We start from the raw sequence: 26,646 nt of genomic DNA, 5'->3' as shown, positions 1-26,646 counted from the left end.
AAAGGAAAGAAAGAGTGTGAGCGTTAGATGAACAGTTGGGATTAAAAGGGGGGCCGGGTGGATTATTTTAAAGGGTCGTGGGTCGGGTAATTTTAGGAATTAGGCTGGGTAATGAGATCTGAAATTGGGTTTAATTGGGGTGCCAGATCCGGCCAGAATTTAAATGAAATGGGCTAACATTTAAATAGCCACTTTTTCCCTTGTTTAATTTATAAAAAATAGTAAAATAATTTTTGGGAGTAAATTAGAGGGACTAAAATGATTAATAATATATAATTATGAAAATAAAAATAGTGGAGTCAATTTTATAATTATAAACACAATTAAATCTTAAAATAGGCTAATATTTCAATTATATGCAATTTAGCTTAAAAAATATTAATTAAATTTGTAAAAATATGCAAAAATTATGTTAGCTATATTTTAGTATAAATATGAGAATATAATAATTGAATTGCCAAAATGACAATTTTGGGAATAATTATTGGGGGTTTCTTGATAAAATATGGCAACAAATTGATTTAAAAATCTTAAAAAATTAATGAAAAATAAGAAAACTCTTGGGCATACTTATATATCCATACATATGCTATCTGAAAAGGTATTTTGTATATGAATAATATACAGGAAAAATTGGGTATCAACATATACACATCCTAATTGACAATTGCGCCAAACATGTGCTACAATCATTCGTAGATTACTTTGCTGGTTATCATCAGATCTGGATGGATGAGGAAGATACTGAGAAAATGGCTTTCATTACGCCGTGGGGAGTGTACTGTTACAAGATGATGCCATTCGGCTTGAAAAATGCAGGGGCCACCTACATGAGGGCCATGACTACCATTTTCCATGATATGATACATAAGGAGATAGAGGTATATGTGGATGATGTTATTATCAAATCCAAGAAGGCCACTGACCACTTAGAAGATCTAAGGAAGTTCTTCAATAGACTGCAGAGATACAATCTGAAATTAAACCCCGCAAAGTGCGTATTTGGCGTTCCTGTTGGGAAATTGCTTGGGTTTATTGTGAGCCGCCGAGGAATAGAACTAGATCCATCGAAAGTTAAATCCATTCAAGAACTACCACCGCCAAGGAACAAGAAGGATATGATGAGTTTATTGAAAAGACTTAACTACATCAGCCAATTCATAGCAAAGTCTACAGTTATCTGTGAGCCAATCTTTAAAATATTAAAGAAGAATGCCACCACGAAATGGACCGATGACTGCCAGAAGGTCTTCGACAAAATCAAGGAGTATTTGTCAACACCACCAGTCTTAGTCCCGCCCGAGCTAGGTAGACCCTTATTACTCTACCTTGCAGTGTTAGATGGAGCTTTCGGCTACATTCTGGGGCAGCATGATGAGACAGAGAGGAAGAGTCAAGCCAAGACAGTTCACACCGGGACAGCTGGTGTTGAAGAAAATTTTTCTGCATCAAGATGAAGCCAAACGGAAGTTCTCTCCCAACTGGCAGGGCCCATACATAGTTCACCGGGTTTTGACAAGAGGAACCCTCATACTTGCAGAAATAGATGGAGAAGTCTGGCCAAAGCCGATCAATTCAGATGCAGTCAAGCGTTACTATGTGTAATCTTTATACTTTACTTATATGATGTAAATTGAACTACGCCTGACTTGATTCCTATTTAAGAGGGGATACGTAGGCAGCCCTATGGGTTCGGTCACAATTCAATAAAAATTTTATTTCCCCCCTGCAATTGTAAACTGGGGCAGAATTTTGAGGAGGACCCTCAAAATTCCGAAGTAATTTCAACTGATCTCCATATGAGCAACAGTCAGAAATGTCAACCCATCAAACTGGGGCAGAATTTTGAGGAGAACCCTCAAAATTCCGTAGCAGTAGAGGTTGCAATGTCTTGAAATACCTCACAATCGTTGGTTCATCTAAAACCTATTTTTAATTTATGTCATACTTTTACAAAATCATGCATGATTATTATTGAAACTGCTCTTTTTAGAAACGCTACCCCAATAGTACAAACAATATCACCAGATCAAAGTCAAACGAGTCAAGCGAAGCCAACAGGGATGCGAACTAACCTTCCCCTTACAAAACTCACGATTTTTCTTTGGATGCAGGCACTAGGATTGCGAAATCATTAAACATATTGTACGCCGATTGGACACACATTGTTCAAGAATACGATTCTCAGAACTGTTGCACTTGCCAACATTTGTTATTAGCACGCACCAGTGATGTTCCATATGTCAGAATGCTCCCAGTAATCACAGCGCTGCAATTTGCTATCAGCTAAGAAAATTCTACTGTCAGTTGTTATCTTATTTCTTGCATAAGGCTACCATTCTTCCTTCCGAGGTTAAGCTCTACCTCTATCTGCATCTGCATTGCATAGGCTATTATTCTGCCTTCCAATCTGCATAAGGCTACCATTCTGCCTTCCGAGGTTAAGCTCTATCTCCATCTACATTTGCATTTCATAAGGCTACTATTCTTCCTTCCAATCTGCATAAGGCTACCATTCTGCATTCCGAGACTAAACGCTGCTTCCACCTGTATCTCCATTGCATAAGGCTACTATTCTACCTTTCAATCTGCATAAGGCTACCATTCTGCCTTCCGAAGGTAAGCTCTACCTCCATTTGTATCTGCATTGCATAAGGCTACTATTATGCCTTCCAATCTGCATAAGGCTACCATTCTGCCTTCCTAGGTTAAGTTGTACCTCCATTTGTATCTGCATTGCATAAGGCTACTATTATACCTTCCAATCTACATAAGGCTACCATTCTGCCTTCCGAGACTAAAACGTTGTCTCCAACTGCATCTGCATTGCATAAGGCTACTAGTTTACCTTCCAATCTGCATAAGGCTACCATTCTGCCTTCCGAGGCTAAGCTTTGCCTTCAATTTTCTTCGAAACTAAGCTCTATACCAAGCACTATTTATCTCGCTTCTCTTACGGGCTCAGCTCTGCCTTTCAGTTCGCAAGACTGAGCTCTGTCTTGTTCGCATCATACTACAATATCTTTCATGCGCTGAAATATCGCCAACTCATCCAAAGACATCATCGTTCGGAGCCACCATCTTCATAGCCCGAGAACACCATGTCATGGCATGAGGATCTCTTTCAATATTTTGCATATCATTATTCAAAGGCATCATGGTTCAGAGGCACCATCCTCACAGCCCGAGAACATCATTTCATGGCCTACAAATCCTGCATCAAACAACCCATGGACCAGGACATCATGGTCTGAGGACGCCATTCCTAACCGTTTGAAGACAACATTCATGGTCCAATGAGAATTTACATCATGTTTAAATTTACGCACAATATATACTTGTATTGGTGATGAACCCCTCTGGGATCGGAGTTGGTCCTGCTGGAACAGTCTAGGCTAGAACCTCATCATCAAACTCAACTTGAGGCTTTGCCGCTGGTGCTGCTGCTCGAGCTCTGGGATGAGCCCTACCTTTGACTCGGGCCCTGGCACGGCCTCGACCTTTGCCTCTCGCAGGAGCTGCTACTGGGGGCTTAGGCTTCTGGTCATCTAATGAAGCGGTACGTGTTCTCACCATCTGCAAAAGAACAGAGTGGGAGTTCAATTAGAATTGAGAAATCAAGTCGCACAATAGGAAAGAATAGATGTGAAGTATTTCCTAACACTGTAGCCTCTAGGGATAAATACAGACGTCTCTACACTGATCCTTAGACTATACTAAGCTTATCCGTGAATTGTGAAACCTAAGCAATGTAGAGTTCTGATACAAACTTGTCATGACCCGAATTTCCCACCCTCGGGAGTCGTGATGGTGCCTACTAGTGAGAGATGGGCAAGCCAATCATTCCAAATATTTTACCTTTTTCATTTTTAATCCTTTAATAGGTGTGAATTACATTATATAAAGCATGGAAATAATAAAGCGGAAGAATGAAATGTAACAATTTGAAATAAAATCAATACAAATCCATAAAGAAAAGCTACCCAAAACTGGTGTCACAATTTCATAGACTGCCTAAGAATACTACAAATAGGGGTCTGAAAGATAAATACAACATTGTTTCTGAAATACATAAAAGAAATAGTATGGAAAGATAGAAGGAGACGTCAAGTCCTGCGGACGCTTGCAGGACTACCTCGAGTCGTCTGATGGACTGAAGGTAGCAATCTCACTATGGACCAAAAGTTGCAACACTAGGATCTGCACACAGTGCAGAGTGTAGTATCAACAGAACCGACCTCATGTGCTGGTAAGTGCCTAGACTAACCTCGGCGAAGTAGTAACGAGGCTAGTACAAGACTACCAAATAAACATATGCAGTCAAATCATATACAACAAAAAAAAGCAGAAATTTATAGTTAAAGATCGGAGGGGGAATATGTGCTGCGGGGAATATAAGGTAATAATAGAAAACCAATAGAAGAATGTAAAGGAAGTCATAGTTCAATTATCAGCAAAAGTAAAAATTATCCTTCGTGCGTTATCACTCATATCATGGTACAACATTGTACATCGTGCGACATGGCATCAACTACAGCTTTACCTGTTGTTTCCACCGCCAATTCACTTGTATCTAACCACAATTTACTTAACGATATCAATAAATGCTAAATGAATCAATTCTAATGCATGAAAGTGGATTTTCAAAAGTTTTTCCCAAAAAGTCAAAAATTGATCCCGGACCCACATGATCAAAACTCGAGGTTCGAACCAAAATCCGATTATCCATTCACCCACAAACTCAAGTATATAATTTGTTTTGAAATTGGACCTAAAATCGAGGTCCAAATTCTCAAAAATCGAAAATCCTAAGTTCTACCCAAAACGCCCAATTTCCCCCATGAAAACCCTTGATTTTGAGTTGAAATCATGTGAAAAGATGTTATATATTGAAGAAAATGAGTTGGAAATGACTTACAATCGATTTGGAGAACAACTTTTCTTTAGAAAATTGCCCAAGATTGCTTAGGGTTTGAGGGAGTTTGAAAAATGAAGAAAAATGCGTCTAAGTCCCAATTCACTGGTCGCACATGTCACAATTGTGACAGGAGCTTCACAATTGCAAACAAATAGTCGCAATTGCGATTCTGGGCATTTTCTGATGACTTCGCATTTGCGAAGGGTGGTTCGCAATAACAGACATTAGCAGGCAAGGCTTTCTTCGCAAATGCGATCAAACCCTCGCAATTGCCAAGCATGTTGGCCTCGCAATTGCAAAGCCTGACCTCACAATTGCGAGATCAGAGCCTGCAACACAGCTGAACCTGCAACAGCCATTTCCCCGAGTCTAAATTCACTTCGTGGCCTATCCAAAACACACCCGAGCCCTCGGGGCTCCAAACTAAACGTGCAAACAAGTCCAAAAACATCATACGGACTTGCTCGTGCAATAAAATTATCAAAATAACATCAACAACTATGAATTAAACCTCAAATTCATGAAATCACTCAATAACATCAAAATTTTCTATTTCTCAACTATAGGTCCGTTATATGCCAAACCAATACCGATCTTTACCAAATTTTACAGATTCAACTTAATTATTATTTAAAACCTCTCCCGGAATCCGGAACCAAGATACGGGCCCGATACCATCAAGAAAATACATCAATTCACTTCTAAAAACCTTTATATTTTCCAAAAAAAACAATTTTCTTTAAAAATTCATTTCTCAGGGTTGGGACCTCGGAATTCGATTCCGGGCATATGCCCAAGTCTCAAATTTTACTATGAACCCTACGAGACCGTCAGATCATGGGTCTGGGTTTGTTTACCAAGAATATTTACCAAAGTCAACTTTATTAAATTTTAAAAGTCAATTTCCATATTTTACTTAGTTTTCACATAAAAGCTTTCCGGAAACGTGCCCGGACTGCGCGCCCAAATCAAAAGGAGTTTTTAAGGCCTTGAAAAACAGAATTTTCTTTTCGAAAAGAGTGATGACCTTTTGGGTCATCACACGGATATGATACGATTACATAATATTATGCAAGTACAATGTCAAGGAGAGTAAGTAAGGGTTCATGCCCGAGATGTTATTGATAGATAAGGAGCTAGTATGAGACATAAGTTAAGACAAAGGAAATAACCCAAGAAGGATTACACAGAATATTTATGTGAGAAAGCCAACAAGTAGTAAGTAGTTTATTCAAGAAGTGCCGAGTTATGGCTAGATAAGAGGATACAGACAAATCAAGAGGTCATGCAAGATAAACATCATGAACCCCAACATGGGGAATTCAGTCTCGCAGATAAGAGTTAGGGTAGTTAAAGGTATCGTATGAGTATTATGGAGATAAAAGGGAGGGTCACTGGGAAGACAATCGAAATACCAGCTCAGAAGCAACCCTACAAGTACAAAGGCATGGAGGTAAGTAACTACGGATAATTATAGGCGAGAAAGGACATCAAAAATTCCGTCGACTATACGATGTAATAAGCTCGCAGCTTTACAAGAGTCAGAGGGTCCTGCCTAAATACTACAATGAAAGACTAGCTGAGGAAATAAGGAAGAAGGCTTCAACCTAAGCACAGTAACCTAAAGAGGAAATGGTCTTGTAACAACAATCTCACAGCAACATTGTATGCACTCCGTAAGAAAGTGGCACCTATCATGGCTAATGAACAGGAAGAAGAAAAAAAATCAAAAGTAATATTCGAGATCATATGAGTTGTACGAAAATTCTAGCATGTATGGGAAGTAAGATATGCTAAGTATGTACCCAACAAGGGGGTAGAAAGCTGAGAAGGAATGAAAGGAACTATTTGATAAATGATCCAGAGTTAGTTATGTTACGAACCCACTTAAGATTTTTTAGAATTATCCATGCAGCATATATGTTAACAATCATATAGCTGTAGAAGACTCTGGTATAAATTAAAAGAAAGAATTGAGTCCCAGTCATAGAGAAAGGATTGAATTATTAGATGAAGGTATCATGGATATTCTATTGCACCCATGAAAGTCTAAAGTAATAACTAATACCATGAGCCACAGATCGGAAGATAGCTTAAGCCTAAATGAAGGCTGATCAGAAGGAAGAGGAAACTAAAGAATTACATCAACCAAGTAAATCAGGAGTCTGATTATTGGACCCAACAAATTATAGAAATCGTGATTGAGAACAATACAAGATCACTCTTAATATCATAGGTACAAGAAATATATACAACAACCATATTTTATAATGGCTCTACGAAAAATCTAGTTAGAAAAGTACAATCCTCATAAGAAGTCTGTATGAAGCTCCCACTGGAGTATGTGTGTGCACCAGAGGTGCAAGTATTATAATAGAGCTACAAGTTGTGGATGTGAATTATACCTATATGGGGAAGGGAGGTCATGAAAGAGATAGAAGATATAATGCTTGATTTTAAGGTAAGTAAGGTAAAGGTGAACAACGTATGAGGAACTTAGATACAGAAGATTGTGAATAGTCCATACTTTAGATAGAAGTCTAGAAGCGCGGGGATTCAGTATCCAGGAAGAATAGCGGTGTAATTAGTGGTATACCTTCCAGCCTATGGTTTCTAAGTACCGAGAGATCTAGTCAAGAGAGCAAAGAAGAGTTAGAGATGATGTGATGTCTCGCTTAATATTCCAGAATAATACAAGGAAATCTATGGTGCAAGCAAATTGAAGGAAGGTTGCGAATAATATAAATGGATACGTATAGGACACAAGCTAAATTATAGTAAAGCGATAAAGTTCTATTACAAGAGTAAGGATGAGAAAGGGCGATTTAGAAGGTGACGATAATAGATAAGTCCTCGGGATTATGCCCATGGAAACAAGAGAGCTAATGGTTTCTCTAAGTTGTAGAAAGTTCAGTATAGCCTAAATGAACTCGAAGGAGTCTAAGACTAATAACATTTAGTAGAGATGGAATGCTGCCCTGATAGTAGAATAAGGGTATAATTGTGATAGATAAATGATGACTTTTGGGCCTTCGATTGAGTAATAATTTGAAGGAAAAATAAAAAGGGTTTCAAGGATGGCATGGGATTAGAATATCCCCACCCATAAGATGAATCACGTTATGATGCTATGAAATACGGTTATTAAAGTATAGTATCGCCCCTAAGTGGATTAGGCAAGTCACTTCAGATATTCCCGATAAAATGTAAGCCCCAGTGGCAATGTATATCATTAGTATTATACTGGAAAATGTCTGGAATAGAATTAGCACCAGGAAGTAAAATATTCACAGCAAGATGTAAAAATCTATATGTCTTAACAACGAAACATAAGATAACAGCTAAAAATAAAATAAATAAAATAAAAATAGAAAATCCATTCGAAAGAATAGTATCAGTTATAGACAACAATGATTACAGTTATACAGAAATAGACATGGATGAAGATTTAGAAATAGTAAAAGAAAGATTAAGCACATCAAAACGAATAAATAATGAAATGCCAGAAACATCATCAAGAAGTACATCAAGAAGTACATCAAAAAGAATAAATTATACCACTCCACAAAAATTAATAGAACAAAAAATAGAAGAAATAAACCCACATCATTATTATATAACAGGAATAATGGACCAAAGAAAATATTTAATACTAATAAATACAGGGCAGGAAGAGAATTATGTTATAAGAGAACTAATACCAGAACAAGAGATAGTAACAATAGAACAACAAAATTCAGAACTACCAAAAGCGTTAAGAAAAAACGAAGAAACAACTGAAAAAGAATTAATTATTGGAGGAATACCAATATTAATAAATTTTAAAATATATCAAGGAGATAAAAATATTACACTAGGGATAAAATGGTTAGAAAAAGTCAAACCATATAAATTAGAAGATAGGCAATTAACAATAAGTTATGAAAATAAGAAAATAATAATAAAAAGAACTTTGATATAATGCCAAAGATATACATACTTTCCAAAATAATAGTAGAAGGATATTATAATAGATATTATACACCTATGGTGGATACAGGAGCAGAAGCTAATATGTGTAGACATAATTGTTTACCAGAAAGTAAATGGGAAAAGCTAAAAAACCCCATAGTAGTAACAGGATTTAATAATGAAGGTAGTATGATAACATATAAAGCAAGAAATATAAAAATACAAATATGGGATAAAATATTAACCATAGAAGAAATATATAGTTACGAATTCACAAATAAAGATATATTATTAGGAATGCATAATAACACAACAACCTTTAAAATACAATTTTAATGATTTAACAGAATTTAAAATGCATATAAAAGAATTATTAGATAATAACTACATACAAGAAAGTAATAGTAAACATACTAGCCCAGCATTTATAGTAAATAAGCATAGTGAACAAAAAAGAGGAAAAAGCCGTATGGTTATAGATTATAGAAACTTAAATGCAAAAACAAAAACATATAATTATCCGATACCAAATAAAATACTAAAAATTAGACAAATACAAGGATATAACTATTTTAGTAAATTTGACTGTAAATCAGGATTTTACCATTTAAAACTAGAAGATGAATCTAAAAAGTTAACAGCATTCACAGTACCACAAGGATTTTACGAATGGAACGTATTACCTTTTGGATATAAAAATGCACCAGGTAGGTATCAACATTTTATGGATAATTACTTCAACCAATTAGAAAATTGTATAATATATATAGATGATATATTGCTATATTCTAGAACAGAGAACGAACATATAAAACTACTAGAAAAATTCATACACATTGTAGAAATATCAGGAATAAGTTTAAGTAAAAAGAAAGCAGAAGTAATGAAAAATCAAATAGAATTTTTAGGTATACAAATAGATAAAAACGGAATAAAAATGCAAACCCATGTAGTACAAAAAATAATTAACTTGAATGAAACACTTGATACAAAAAAGAAGTTACAATCATTTTTAGGATTGGTTAACCAAGTAAGAGAATATATTCCTAAATTAGCAGAAAACTTAAAACCATTACAGAAAAAATTAAAAAAGGACATAGAATATCATTTTGACGAAAAAGATAAAATACATATACAGAAGATAAAAAATATGTGTAAAAAATTACCAAAACTATATTTTCCAGATGAAAAGAAACAATTTACATATATTGTAGAAACTGATTCTAGTGATCACAGCTACGGAGGAGTTCTAAAATATAAATATGATAATGAAAAAATTGAACACCATTGTAGATATTATTCCGGATCATACACGGAACCACAATTAAAATGGGAAATAAATAGGAAAGAACTATTTGGATTATATAAATGTTTGTTAGCATTTGAGCCATATATTGTTTATAACAAATTTATAGTAAGAACAGATAATACACAAGTAAAATGGTGGATAACTCGGAAAGTACAGGATTCAGTAACTACAAAGGAAATAAGGAGACTTGTATTAAATATACAAAATTTTACATTTACAATTGAAGTAATACGGACTGACAAGAATGTTATTGCAGACTACCTATCAAGACAAAGGTACCCAAACAGATGAAAGCCAAGAATCAAAAGACATATTTACAATCCTTACTACTCTATCCTTACAGATGGAGAGTATGGGAAAAAGATTACAACAGCTAGAAAGTCAGCAGCATGACTATAAAAATGCGGAGCTAAGTCAATCGGAAGACTCTAAACTTCCAGAGGTAGAAGGAGACGTTGGGAAACTCCAAAAAACCCATAACACAGTTGCTTTATATACAGCTGCAGGTACAAGCAAACAAGTTAGCAAAAAGCCACATATCAATGTAAACCTAAATACCGTATTTGATAAGCCAGTAATAAAGCTTTACTAACTATAGAAAATGAAATTGAATTTTATGAAAATAAACTTGAAAGTTATCAACACAGAAAAGAAATAACACTGAGAAATATAGAAACCATGGATATATGTATCAACAGGTATACATCTCAGTATTAATATGAACAAATCAAAAATTGATAGTTACAAATATTTTAAGTACTGGTTAGAAATTCTAAAACATATAAATATGTCAAAAATAATATTAGAAAAAAATATAGAAGAATATCAAAAAACTAAAGATATTAAATACTTAGAATACACACTTGAAAATATAAAAGAAATTTCAAGGTTAATTTCGCTAGCTACAGATAATCATGAAAAAGCATTTAATTCCACAACTACATAAAAAAGATCCTATGAAAAATAAGATGAACTCAAACAACCCCCCCCCCCCAAAATAATATTAGAAAAAAATATAGAAGAATATCAAAAAACTAAAGATATTAAATACTTAGAATACACACTTGAAAATATAAAAGAAATTTCAAAGTTAATTTCGCTAGCTACAGATAATCATGAAAAAGCATTTAATTCCACAACTACATAAAAAAGATCCTATGAAAAATAAGATGAACTCAAACAACCCCCCCCCCCCCAAAATGGTATCAGAGCTATGAAAAATAAACATTTATATTAAGAAGCAAATCATGAAAAATAACACTGACATTAATAGTACAAACCCGCAAAACAGTGAAACAATCAAAATAACTAAGAAATCGCAGAAAATTAGGAAGAAACTAAAGAAACTATATATAGAATATGAATACTTAAGTATCACAAAAATAAACAAAGCTAGGCTGTCTAAGTTTATTTTCATAAAATTCAATTTCATTTTCTATAGTTAGTAAAGCTTTATTACGTAATTTATTATATCTAATAATATCTTTGCAGGTTTTAATATTGTATTTAACACAATCTATTTTTCTATTTATGTTACTGAGGTTTTTAAGAAGTTTCCATTTCTGGGTATTATAGAATCTTATATAATGAAAAGTGTTATGTTTCATTTATAAAAAGATTTTATTAACTTGATATGTGATCATTAGTCTGAATATAAATCTAGTTCATATAGATCTAATATATCTATTTCATGTGATACAATTAGTTCCGTAAATGCTTGTTCCATTACATATATTATTTCAAAAGTAACTAAAATATCGTAAATTTTTCTTTTAACATCGTTATTAAGTCTCTTAAAGATATATAACATAAGTATTTTGTAGTCAATATTTTCTTCTAATAAATACGTGTGGTTGTTCATTTAGATTTATTATTTATCCTTATCATGTGTTTACTAAACATATTCCCTCTAACCTCTTTGTTTATCATAGAGTTTATCATATTTTAATAAGTTATACTGAACAATCTTTTCTGGTCACTACCATGTTTTTCATGCTTCAATCATTTACCCTAACAGCGCCTCAACTCTGTGTACTCCCCTAAACGGCTTCCTTGCCTACTGGTTTCCACTTTAGGATGGCATAGTCTGGGCTTAACTACTCTCAGCATTATTAGACAGGCAAACTTTCTCAAGATGTTCTTTATAACAGTACTATAACATGATAAACAATTATGATATTTAAGAGATTATAAGGAATATAAGAGTTTAGTTAAACATGATTATAAATAAACTTACCTGGTTTTGTAACTCGTTTGAATGCTCCATAGCTGTTTTAGATACTTGTAAATAACTCAGATATTTCTTAGAGAAGATAAGAGAGAGAAGGTGAGGATGAGGATGTCTGAGGATGTCCTCCTTCCTCAGATTTACATTCTATATAAAGAAAATTAAAACGACTCTTACTGTTTACAAATGACTCCTACTATTCATGAACGACCTTTACTGTTCATGATTATGACATATACTATTTACTTTATGACTCTTACTATTCATGAACGACCTTTACTGTTCATGATTATGACATATACTATTTACTTTATGACTCTTACTATTCATGAACGACCTTTACTGTTCATGAATGCGACTAGTACTATTTACTTTACATTATATGTTTCCAGTAGCTGTCTTCTTCTTTTGTCTTCTTGTTGATACCTTCATTCTAGTTGGACTTCTGGTACATAGTTATCATCTCCGTTGCACTTTGAACATATGTGGTCTGGATATTTGTGTCCTACTAGTTTGCAGTATCTTGTTAATAACTCGTTTGAAATAAATTCTTTTTTCAATGCTCTGGTAGTTGGTTGCATTTCTGGTTTTAATAATGATAAAATCCATTTCTGGACTTCATCCATATCTCCTTGGCGTAGTTCCTTCGAGTTGGCATATATCATCAATTGGTCTCTGGAATAGTAGCTCCAGATAGCATTTCCTTGTAGATAATTGTTAGCTAGTTCTTGAATAATAGTTGCTATACCAATTATTCTTTTATTAGCATAGAAACTTGGTATCTCCATTTTCTGTATCTCCGGTTGTTTCTCTATCTCTTCCGGTATTATCATATCTCGTGTTAGTCCTATTTTTATCACCTGTATTATGGGTTTTATTTCATCATATAGTATTTCCGCTGGTGCTGTATAGAATTTGATGAAGAATAGGTTGCCTTTTGTAATTCTCTTGAAGGTGACAAATGCTTTGTATAGCTCTGGTATTCCAATTATTTCTTCTCCGTCATGGGTATATACTGTGCTGAGTAGTCCGGTTTTTGTGTTATTATGCTATTTTCATCTATTAGTTCAATCTTTATTTTTGTTTGATGTTTTTCCCATCCTTGGAGTGGATTATCATTATATAGTAATTCTAGTTTATCTTGTAGTGGTTTTATCTTATTTATTGAGAAAATGATTATCTCTATATTATGGTTACTTTGTATTATATTTTCTAATTTTTGGGTAATCTTTTCACTTCCTTTAATCCAGGGTGTTGTTTTTCTTACTTTATTATTTACTCTTTTTGCTCCTAATTTTTGTTTACACGGGGTAGTAAACCACCAATGTGTTTTTGTTATAATATGTGGGTATAATTTATCTAAAAATGGCATTCCTAATAATATATCTTTATTTGTGAATTCGTAACTATATATTTCTTCTATGGTTAATATTTTATCCCATATTTGTATTTTTATATTTCTTGCTTTATATGTTATCATACTACCTTCATTATTAAATCCTGTTACTACTATGGGGTTTTTTAGCTTTTCCCATTTACTTTCTGGTAAACAATTATGTCTACACATATTAGCTTCTGCTCCTGTATCCACCATAGGTGTATAATATCTATTATAATATCCTTCTACTATTATTTTGGAAAGTATGTATATCTTTGGCATTATATCAAAGTTCTTTTTATTATTATTTTCTTATTTTCATAACTTATTGTTAATTGCCTATCTTCTAATTTATATGGTTTGACTTTTTCTAACCATTTTATCCCTAGTGTAATATTTTTATCTCCTTGATATATTTTAAAATTTATTAATATTGGTATTCCTCCAATAATTAATTCTTTTTCAGTTGTTTCTTCGTTTTTTCTTAACGCTTTTGGTAGTTCTGAATTTTGTTGTTCTATTGTTACTATCTCTTGTTCTGGTATTAGTTCTCTTATAACATAATTCTCTTCCTGCCCTGTATTTATTAGTATTAAATATTTTCTTTGGTCCATTATTCCTGTTATATAATAATGATGTGGGTTTATTTCTTCTATTTTTTGTTCTATTAATTTTTGTGGAGTGGTATAATTTATTCTTTTTGATGTACTTCTTGATGTACTTCTTGATGATGTTTCTGGCATTTCATTATTTATTCGTTTTGATGTGCTTAATCTTTCTTTTACTATTTCTAAATCTTCATCCATGTCTATTTCTGTATAACTGTAATCATTGTTGTCTATAACTGATACTATTCTTTCGAATGGATTTTCTATTTTTATTTTATTTATTTTATTTTTAGCTGTTATCTTATGTTTTGTTGTTAAGACATATAGATTTTTACATCTTGCTGTGAATATTTTACTTCCTGGTGCTAATTCTATTCCAGACATTTTCCAGTATAATACTAATGATTTATCTATATTTTTATCATCTACTGCTACTGAATAGTTAGCACTTACTATAAATTTAAATTTTTGGTATATTAAGTTACCTCTTACAGCACTTATTATACTCTTTTCTATAGGTTGTACAATCCTATCATCTGCCAAGTATATTTCTATAGGGGTATCTATTCCTTCCCTAAAACATGCTTTTATTAGGATCTCCGTTCCTCCTAAGTGTACATATTTTATTGGATTTTTTGCTTTTATATCTTGTATTTCTTTAAATAGATATATTAGATCTATATGAACTAGATTTATATTCAGACTAATGATCACATATCAAGTTAATAAAATCTTTTTATAAATGAAACATAACACTTTTCATTATATAAGATTCTATAATACCCAGAAATGGAAACTTCTTAAAAACCTCAGTAACATAAATAGAAAAATAGATTGTGTTAAATACAATATTAAAACCTGCAAAGATATTATTAGATATAATAAATTACGTAATAAAGCTTTACTAACTATAGAAAATGAAATTGAATTTTATGAAAATAAACTTGAAAGTTATCAACACAGAAAAGAAATAACACTGAGAAATATAGAAACCATGGATATATGTATCAACAGGTATACATCTCAGTATTAATATGAACAAATCAAAAATTGATAGTTACAAATATTTTAAGTACTGGTTAGAAATTCTAAAACATATAAATATGTCAAAAATAATATTAGAAAAAAATATAGAAGAATATCAAAAAACTAAAGATATTAAATACTTAGAATACACACTTGAAAATATAAAAGAAATTTCAAGGTTAATTTCGCTAGCTACAGATAATCATGAAAAAGCATTTAATTCCACAACTACATAAAAAAGATCCTATGAAAAATAAGATGAACTCAAACAACCCCCCCCCAAAATGGTATCAGAGCTATGAAAAATAAACATTTATATTAAGAAGCAAATCATGAAAAATAACACTGACATTAATAGTACAAACCCGCAAAACAGTGAAACAATCAAAATAACTAAGAAATCGCAGAAAATTAGGAAGAAACTAAAGAAACTATATATAGAATATGAATACTTAAGTATCACAAAAATAAACAAAGCTAGGCTGTCCAAATTAATCGATATAATATCTAAAACAGAATATAAATATATTTGTTATCTAAAGGATAAAAGATGAATAAAGAAGAATTCGCATTAGAAGAGAAAACATATGAGAATCCAGAAGGATTAAAAATAACAATAATATTTTCTAACTTAGGAAGAAGATATAAAAAAATAGGAAATAACCTAAACTTAATGTTAGAAAAAGAAACTGTAAAACTAGAGGATAGTTTAACCGCCATGGTTAGAATAACAAAAGAAAACGAAGAAATAGATAGAAAACGAGAGATTAAAGAAATACAACAGCAAGCTAAAGAAAAAATACAACAGATAGAGGAAGTAAAAAACACTAAAATAACAGAATTAGAAAAAGAATTAGAGATGCTAAAACAGATGTATGCAAATAAACTAAAAGAAAAGGAAAAACGTAAAGAAGAAGAAGAAGAACTAAAACTAACAAATGAGATAGAAAGATTCAAATTACAGTTAGAAGAAGTACAGGAGAGTCCATCAAAAATAAGTATAAACGAAATAAATGACCAAAGTGATAAAGACACAGAACTAGGAGAAAACTATTCAGAAACAAGTGAAACATACACAGAACTTATAGAAAAAACAGAAAAGATAAAAATAAACCCAGAAATAAATACAGGAGATATGAACGAAGATAAACCAAGCATATCAGGAATAAAAAATCCAAAACAATTAAACCCAACCTATTACAGAGTAAGTTATGATGCATATGACAGAAACAAAACATTATGGGATAAAAGGTTAAATAAGAAATGGGCACCAAGACAGATAACTGAACAATATAATTTTTTAGATCTAGATTGTGTAGCAGATATAAATAAAACAATACAATTATGGATAGGATATATCTCAAAACAACTAATAGATAATAAAATAACAATAACGGAAACACCAGGATATATAGAAAGAACATTAATAGGAACTGTAAAATTATGGTTACAAAATTTATCAAGTGAAAGCTTAGACACATTAAGGAGTAATAAAAAACTTGACGGTACAACTACAACAACAGTTACAGATATATTAAATAAATATGAAATAGCAATAAGAAATGAATTTAGTAGTATGACAACAGAAGTAGAAGAACAAAATAAAGAAAAAATTACAAATAGAAATTTAATGACAAAATTAGCAATATGTAATATGTGTTATATAGATGAATATACTTGTGCATTTAGAGACTATTATTATAAAGGAACATATAGTCCAGATGAAAGTAAAGAGATAAGAAAATTATATTTTACAAAATTACCAGAACCCTTTAGCTCAAAAATAATAAAAAGTTGGAACGAAGCAGGACTAGCAGATACATTAGGAGTAAGGATAAAATTTCTACAAAACTGGTTTATAGAATTATGTGAAAAATATAAAGAAAACATGAAAATGGAAAAAATATTAGTAAAAAATTTGGCATGTTGCAAAAGTAGAATAGCACCCCAATTTGGCTGCACAGATAAATATTACAAAAAAGAAGGAAAGAAAAAGAAATTTAAATCAAAATATTCAAAGTATAAATATAGGAAACCAAGAAGAAGATATTATGTAAAAAATTATAAACATAAAAAACCATATAGGAAAAAGAAAAAACTAACAGAATGTACTTGCTATAATTGTGGAAAGCTAGGACACTTAGCCAAAGATTGTAAATTACCAAAAAACCCAAAGAAGAAACAAATTACCGAAATATTGATAGATAATGATAAATATACACAAGTAGAATATGTAGATTATGAATTAAGCAGTGAAGACAGCATATATGAGATATCAGAAAACGAGTTCTCTGAAAATGAAATAAACAAGGATATAGAAGAGTCAGATGAAGAAAATTATGACTGAAAAAGATATACAAATTATACAACAAGAAGAACACCAAGATGAACAATCTTCAGAACAAAAAATAATATTTGACGCTAATATATTTGAACAAATAAAAGGAAAAGAATTGGATCTAAGTATAGACAAAATATTAGAAGTACCAACAATAAAGAATTGGTTTAAAAGACAAAAAGAAGAATACTATGTAGTAAGCCAAAGAGAACATATAATAGATTGTAAATACATCAAAGGTAAAGCACAAATACCAATTTTAAATAAAAGACTACTAAATAAAGAAATACAAGATATAAAAGCAAAAAATCCAATAAAATATGTACACTTAGGAGGAACGGAGATCCTAATAAAAGCATGTTTTAGGGAAGGAATAGATACCCCTATAGAAATATACTTGGCAGATGATAGGATTGTACAACCTATAGAAAAGAGTATAATAAGTGCTGTAAGAGGTAACTTAATATACCAAAAATTTAAATTTATAGTAAGTGCTAACTATTCAGTAGCAGTAGATGATAAAAATATAGATAAATCATTAGTATTATACTGGAAAATGTCTGGAATAGAATTAGCACCAGGAAGTAAAATATTCACAGCAAGATGTAAAAATCTATATGTCTTAACAACGAAACATAAGATAACAGCTAAAAATAAAATAAATAAAATAAAAATAGAAAATCCATTCGAAAGAATAGTATCAGTTATAGACAACAATGATTACAGTTATACAGAAATAGACATGGATGAAGATTTAGAAATAGTAAAAGAAAGATTAAGCACATCAAAACGAATAAATAATGAAATGCCAGAAACATCATCAAGAAGTACATCAAGAAGTACATCAAAAAGAATAAATTATACCACTCCACAAAAATTAATAGAACAAAAAATAGAAGAAATAAACCCACATCATTATTATATAACAGGAATAATGGACCAAAGAAAATATTTAATACTAATAAATACAGGGCAGGAAGAGAATTATGTTATAAGAGAACTAATACCAGAACAAGAGATAGTAACAATAGAACAACAAAATTCAGAACTACCAAAAGCGTTAAGAAAAAACGAAGAAACAACTGAAAAAGAATTAATTATTGGAGGAATACCAATATTAATAAATTTTAAAATATATCAAGGAGATAAAAATATTACACTAGGGATAAAATGGTTAGAAAAAGTCAAACCATATAAATTAGAAGATAGGCAATTAACAATAAGTTATGAAAATAAGAAAATAATAATAAAAAGAACTTTGATATAATGCCAAAGATATACATACTTTCCAAAATAATAGTAGAAGGATATTATAATAGATATTATACACCTATGGTGGATACAGGAGCAGAAGCTAATATGTGTAGACATAATTGTTTACCAGAAAGTAAATGGGAAAAGCTAAAAAACCCCATAGTAGTAACAGGATTTAATAATGAAGGTAGTATGATAACATATAAAGCAAGAAATATAAAAATACAAATATGGGATAAAATATTAACCATAGAAGAAATATATAGTTACGAATTCACAAATAAAGATATATTATTAGGAATGCCATTTTTAGATAAATTATACCCACATATTATAACAAAAACACATTGGTGGTTTACTACCCCGTGTAAACAAAAATTAGGAGCAAAAAGAGTAAATAATAAAGTAAGAAAAACAACACCCTGGATTAAAGGAAGTGAAAAGATTACCCAAAAATTAGAAAATATAATACAAAGTAACCATAATATAGAGATAATCATTTTCTCAATAAATAAGATAAAACCACTACAAGATAAACTAGAATTACTATATAATGATAATCCACTCCAAGGATGGGAAAAACATCAAACAAAAATAAAGATTGAACTAATAGATGAAAATAGCATAATAACACAAAAACCTTTAAAATACAATTTTAATGATTTAACAGAATTTAAAATGCATATAAAAGAATTATTAGATAATAACTACATACAAGAAAGTAATAGTAAACATACTAGCCCAGCATTTATAGTAAATAAGCATAGTGAACAAAAAAGAGGAAAAAGCCGTATGGTTATAGATTATAGAAACTTAAATGCAAAAACAAAAACATATAATTATCCGATACCAAATAAAATACTAAAAATTAGACAAATACAAGGATATAACTATTTTAGTAAATTTGACTGTAAATCAGGATTTTACCATTTAAAACTAGAAGATGAATCTAAAAAGTTAACAGCATTCACAGTACCACAAGGATTTTACGAATGGAACGTATTACCTTTTGGATATAAAAATGCACCAGGTAGGTATCAACATTTTATGGATAATTACTTCAACCAATTAGAAAATTGTATAATATATATAGATGATATATTGCTATATTCTAGAACAGAGAACGAACATATAAAACTACTAGAAAAATTCATACACATTGTAGAAATATCAGGAATAAGTTTAAGTAAAAAGAAAGCAGAAGTAATGAAAAATCAAATAGAATTTTTAGGTATACAAATAGATAAAAACGGAATAAAAATGCAAACCCATGTAGTACAAAAAATAATTAACTTGAATGAAACACTTGATACAAAAAAGAAGTTACAATCATTTTTAGGATTGGTTAACCAAGTAAGAGAATATATTCCTAAATTAGCAGAAAACTTAAAACCATTACAGAAAAAATTAAAAAAGGACATAGAATATCATTTTGACGAAAAAGATAAAATACATATACAGAAGATAAAAAATATGTGTAAAAAATTACCAAAACTATATTTTCCAGATGAAAAGAAACAATTTACATATATTGTAGAAACTGATTCTAGTGATCACAGCTACGGAGGAGTTCTAAAATATAAATATGATAATGAAAAAATTGAACACCATTGTAGATATTATTCCGGATCATACACGGAACCACAATTAAAATGGGAAATAAATAGGAAAGAACTATTTGGATTATATAAATGTTTGTTAGCATTTGAGCCATATATTGTTTATAACAAATTTATAGTAAGAACAGATAATACACAAGTAAAATGGTGGATAACTCGGAAAGTACAGGATTCAGTAACTACAAAGGAAATAAGGAGACTTGTATTAAATATACAAAATTTTACATTTACAATTGAAGTAATACGGACTGACAAGAATGTTATTGCAGACTACCTATCAAGACAAAGGTACCCAAACAGATGAAAGCCAAGAATCAAAAGACATATTTACAATCCTTACTACTCTATCCTTACAGATGGAGAGTATGGGAAAAAGATTACAACAGCTAGAAAGTCAGCAGCATGACTATAAAAATGCGGAGCTAAGTCAATCGGAAGACTCTAAACTTCCAGAGGTAGAAGGAGACGTTGGGAAACTCCAAAAAACCCATAACACAGTTGCTTTATATACAGCTGCAGGTACAAGCAAACAAGTTAGCAAAAAGCCACATATCAATGTAAACCTAAATACCGTATTTGATAAGCCATTTACATCAAAAAAGCCAAGAGAAGCAATAGTTATAGCCCCACAAACTTCAACCTATGCTAATAGCCTACACCACAACAAAAAGGTATATAACCATATTACTCAAACATATATTGAGAATATATATAAAATCCAGACATTTCTGAACCTAAACCCTAGATCAACAACTACTACAGATCCAACACAAGATTATGTAACCCAAAAACTACAGGGATATAATAGGCTTATAGCCCAGCCAAAAACAAAAGCAAACCTAGTAAAAACATGTTACAACTACGGACTACTCAGCACAGTATATACCCATGACGGAGAAGAAATAATTGGAATACCAGAGCTATACAAAGCATTTGTCACCTTCAAGAGAATTACAAAAGGCAACCTATTCTTCATCAAATTCTATACAGCACCAGCGGAAATACTATATGATGAAATAAAACCCATAATACAGGTGATAAAAATAGGACTAACACGAGATATGATAATACCGGAAGAGATAGAGAAACAACCGGAGATACAGAAAATGGAGATACCAAGTTTCTATGCTAATAAAAGAATAATTGGTATAGCAACTATTATTCAAGAACTAGCTAACAATTATCTACAAGGAAATGCTATCTGGAGCTACTATTCCAGAGACCAATTGATGATATATGCCAACTCGAAGGAACTACGCCAAGGAGATATGGATGAAGTCCAGAAATGGATTTTATCATTATTAAAACCAGAAATGCAACCAACTACCAGAGCATTGAAAAAAGAATTTATTTCAAACGAGTTATTAACAAGATACTGCAAACTAGTAGGACACAAATATCCAGACCACATATGTTCAAAGTGCAACGGAGATGATAACTATGTACCAGAAGTCCAACTAGAATGAAGGTATCAACAAGAAGACAAAAGAAGAAGACAGCTACTGGAAACATATAATGTAAAGTAAATAGTACTAGTCGCATTCATGAACAGTAAAGGTCGTTCATGAATAGTAAGAGTCATAAAGTAAATAGTATATGTCATAATCATGAACAGTAAAGGTCGTTCATGAATAGTAAGAGTCATAAAGTAAATAGTATATGTCATAATCATGAACAGTAAAGGTCGTTCATGAATAGTAGGAGTCATTTGTAAACAGTAAGAGTCGTTTTAATTTTCTTTATATAGAATGTAAATCTGAGGAAGGAGGACATCCTCAGACATCCTCATCCTCACCTTCTCTCTCTTATCTTCTGTAAGAAATATCTGAGTTATTTACAAGTATCTAAAACAGCTATGGAGCATTCAAACGAGTTACAAAACCAGGTAAGTTTATTTATAATCATGTTTAACTAAACTCTTATATTCCTTATAATCTCTTAAATATCATAATTGTTTATCATGTTATAGTACTGTTATAAAGAACATCTTGAGAAAGTTTGCCTGTCTAATAATGCTGAGAGTAGTTAAGCCCAGACTATGCCATCCTAAAGTGGAAACCAGTAGGCAAGGAAGCCGTTTAGGGGAGTACACAGAGTTGAGGCGCTGTTAGGGTAAATGATTGAAGCATGAAAAACATGGTAGTGACCAGAAAAGATTGTTCAGTATAACTTATTAAAATATGATAAACTCTATGATAAACAAAGAGGTTAGAGGGAATATGTTTAGTAAACACATGATAAGGATAAATAATAAATCTAAATGAACAACCACACGTATTTATTAGAAGAAAATATTGACTACAAAATACTTATGTTATATATCTTTAAGAGACTTAATAACGATGTTAAAAGAAAAATTTACGATATTTTAGTTACTTTTGAAATAATATATGTAATGGAACAAGCATTTACGGAACTAATTGTATCACATGAAATAGATATATTAGATCTATATGAACTAGATTTATATTCAGACTAATGATCACATATCAAGTTAATAAAATCTTTTTATAAATGAAACATAACACTTTTCATTATATAAGATTCTATAATACCCAGAAATGGAAACTTCTTAAAAACCTCAGTAACATAAATAGAAAAATAGATTGTGTTAAATACAATATTAAAACCTGCAAAGATATTATTAGATATAATAAATTACGTAATAAAGCTTTACTAACTATAGAAAATGAAATTGAATTTTATGAAAATAAACTTGAAAGTTATCAACACAGAAAAGAAATAACACTGAGAAATATAGAAACCATGGATATATGTATCAACAGGTATACATCTCAGTATTAATATGAACAAATCAAAAATTGATAGTTACAAATATTTTAAGTACTGGTTAGAAATTCTAAAACATATAAATATGTCAAAAATAATATTAGAAAAAAATATAGAAGAATATCAAAAAACTAAAGATATTAAATACTTAGAATACACACTTGAAAATATAAAAGAAATTTCAAGGTTAATTTCGCTAGCTACAGATAATCATGAAAAAGCATTTAATTCCACAACTACATAAAAAAGATCCTATGAAAAATAAGATGAACTCAAACAACCCCCCCCCCCAAAATGCAAAATGGTATCAGAGCAATAGTACAAACCCGCAAAACAGTGAAAAATAAGCTGAGTCCCCTCAAAATGGTATCAGAGCCGAGTCCCCTCTCTAAGACAGGGTGATGAGAAGAAAATAAAAAGGGCTCCAAATTCTCCAAAGTCGAAAGAGAAGAAACCAAGGAGAAGGCTCGTGCATAAATCTAAAGAAAGCACCAGTTCCCCAGCGCCATCATCGGGCTCTCTCCACCAGCTGAGTGACGAATCCGAAGAAGAAGAAGAAGAAGAAGCACTGAACTGGTAGCTCGTTTGCGGTCGCAGTTCAAGGGACAAGGGGCCTCCGAACCAGAGAGAGGTGAGGCCGATCTACCTCAATCCAGGAAGGCCAATGAGAAGGCCGTGGACAAGGCTTGTGAACCAGGGAGAGGCAAGGCCATTTTGCCTCATGTTAGGGAGGCCGACGAGGAAGCCGTGGCTGGGGCTTCCATTGCAATGGGCAATGCCAAGAAGGATGCACTCAGTTTGATAGACTTCCCCGAGTCACCTTCATTTACTGAGTCCATGTAAAATGATGCTTAAATGGTGAAAGATCATCCCAACAAGGGGGCCCAAGTAGCAGAAGACCCCCTCCACGGCTTTTTTGATGGCGTGGATTCTGCCACCGTGGAGGATGTCACTAGATTGGGTGACCTAGAGGTTCCGAGGAAGAGTCCATCGTCGGGAATAAGCAGACCTTCCTCAGGTTCGAAGCTAATCATCTGGTTCCCAGCTTTGAGCGTGGATCCTGATCGGAAGCGATCAACCATCATCTCTATTTCGGAGGATGCCTGGTCCTCTCTACCCCCATAGAGGTGGCCAGTTACCTTCTGTTCTTGGTGAATGAGGAAGACCAAGCCAAGATGAACGAGGTGGAAGCACCGTGCCTATTCAAAAAAGCACAATAAGCATTAAACTAGGTAATTTAAGATACCTCTTGATGACCTATAATTTGCACTTATATTAATTTATAGATGATTATAAAAAATTTCATTGTATTTGTAGGTCTCGGTACTTCATCACGAGACTTTTCTCCGATATAGGAAAGAGCTAAACTATTATAAGGCCGAGATTCGAGGGCTCACCGAGCTAAGCTAGAGGCAGCTCAGAAAGAGCATGTCGACTTGGTGGAAAAGGTAAAAGTCTTTGAGATTAGTGACGATGAGCTAGACTCGGTGACTAATGCTTTGAACCCACATGTCCAACACAATCTTGATCAGATCGACCAATTTTGGGCAGAGATGGACATGGTAAAGGCCAAGGCCGATGAATGGAAAAGTAAAATGGACCGATTGGCATCGAAAAAGGAAACTGCCCGGGTGCAATTGGCTTCGTCTGAGGTCCAGCTTCAGGAGACAAAGGAAAAGGTCGGGGTGCAGCCAAACGGATTAAGGAGCTCTAGGCTCAGCTGTGTTTGGCTGTCTTTGAACGAGAAAATCTGACCAAGGAGTTTGAAATGTCCAAGTCGGTGGCCAAGGTAGTTAAAGTCGATGCCGATGAGATGGTGGCCCAATATAAGGCCGATGCCGAGGCAGACCAAATTCAAGAAAAGGATATTGTCGAGCATGCGAAGCGGTAATCCCGAAGGGAGGCCCTTGAGGAAATTCATGCTCGGGGCTTTGACTTATCGACTGAAATTGAGAGTGCCAAGGAGCTCGAAGCTGAGGCCAATAAGTTGGCTTATCCTGAGAATGACGAAGACTCCGAATGTTTGAGCGGATCCAAGGGTGTATGAGATCTAGAAGGTGATGAGGCGTTCCCCGGTGAAGACTATACCACTTAGGCGTTTTGCAGATGTTTTTGTTTTTTTGCCTTTTGTATTACATTTTTGTTGAGGCCGTTTGGCTTTTGTAAAAATTTACATCGTGGCTGTTTGGCCCTTGTCAAACATCTTTTGATATGTATATAAGGCTTTATCCCTTCAAAACTTCTGAATTTTTCCTTTGCTTTATTATTTATATTTGCAAAGATTGAAATGCCTTAGCATGAAATAGTTAGATTACGTTCGGAGGTTCGAACAAGCCTTGCCTTCAACATTATTTTGTTTTAAGGCGTCGTTGGGTTCATGTGTGACCAAAACTTTTTACCTAAAGTACTTATACATTTTTTAGATTATAGTTTGTCGAGGGTAGTCTTTAGAACCGGTTAAGAAATTTTAAGGCCTTATTGTTTTTGTTGCGAGTCTCGGACATCTCCAAGCCGTTTTAATATGGCCATAGACTTTTTAGTTCGGGTGTTCCCCAGTGGGCTCGTTATCCCAAGTTATCCGTACATGCCTAAGATAACAGTCCCCGAGTGGGTATAGTCGTAGCCATTAAAGTTCGGGCATTGCCTAATAGGTCTTGTGCCCTCGGGCTTTGGGCCGTCCGTGTTTATCTTTGGACGGTAGTCCCCAGGTAGGAGTGATTGTTTGAACTTGGATTAAGATGGACCTTGGGCTCGATACCTTTAGGGGATCAGATGTAGGAAATTCCTTAGGAATTTAAAAAAGAAAAAAAAAATAAGGGACAAGAAAGTTATCCGCAAGGTAGAGACATCTTTTTAATCTTGTGCGCGATAGTTACACATGTTTACAAGCTTTATGCCAGGGCTTGAGCAGTATATGCGGGCACGGTTCATTTAACCATTTGAACCTTACAATAAATCCTATCAATTGAGCTGAGATCGTTCAATCACAAAGTACCTGTCCTTTCTAAAGTTGTTATTTGAGAGTAATGCCCCCCACCCCTCCATAGTGCCCGATGTTGACCATAGAGAATCCTCAGATATTGTTGATGTGATCTTTGACATGGATTTATGATCAGCCTTCGATTATAAGTTAGCACGATCCACTGTCGCCTCGTTCAAAACCTTACCAAAAAATGCATTTGTGACAAAATTGGTTCAAGGGAAAAAGAGTGCAATGCGTGCTTTTAG

The 26,646-nt window shown here is 32.7% G+C and overlaps 1 protein-coding gene across 1 annotated transcript in view; it reads left to right on the top strand.

Annotated features, from left to right (window-relative positions):
- LOC138873295 (uncharacterized) overlaps positions 1-24,261 on the top strand; it is a 54,145-nt gene extending 29,884 nt beyond the window's left edge. Inside the window, exon 3 of the mRNA XM_070151745.1 lies at positions 24,016-24,261. Within this exon, the coding sequence (XP_070007846.1) occupies positions 24,016-24,261 (246 nt within the window). The remainder of the gene's footprint in view (positions 1-24,015) is intronic.
- The last annotated feature ends 2,385 nt before the right edge of the window (positions 24,262-26,646 follow it).

This window comes from Nicotiana sylvestris, chromosome 7 (assembly GCF_000393655.2).
Source record: "Nicotiana sylvestris chromosome 7, ASM39365v2, whole genome shotgun sequence".
NCBI classification, from domain to species: domain Eukaryota; kingdom Viridiplantae; phylum Streptophyta; class Magnoliopsida; order Solanales; family Solanaceae; genus Nicotiana; species Nicotiana sylvestris.
Note: the sequence above shows the minus strand (reverse complement) of the source record. Positions and strands in the feature narration are given on the sequence as shown.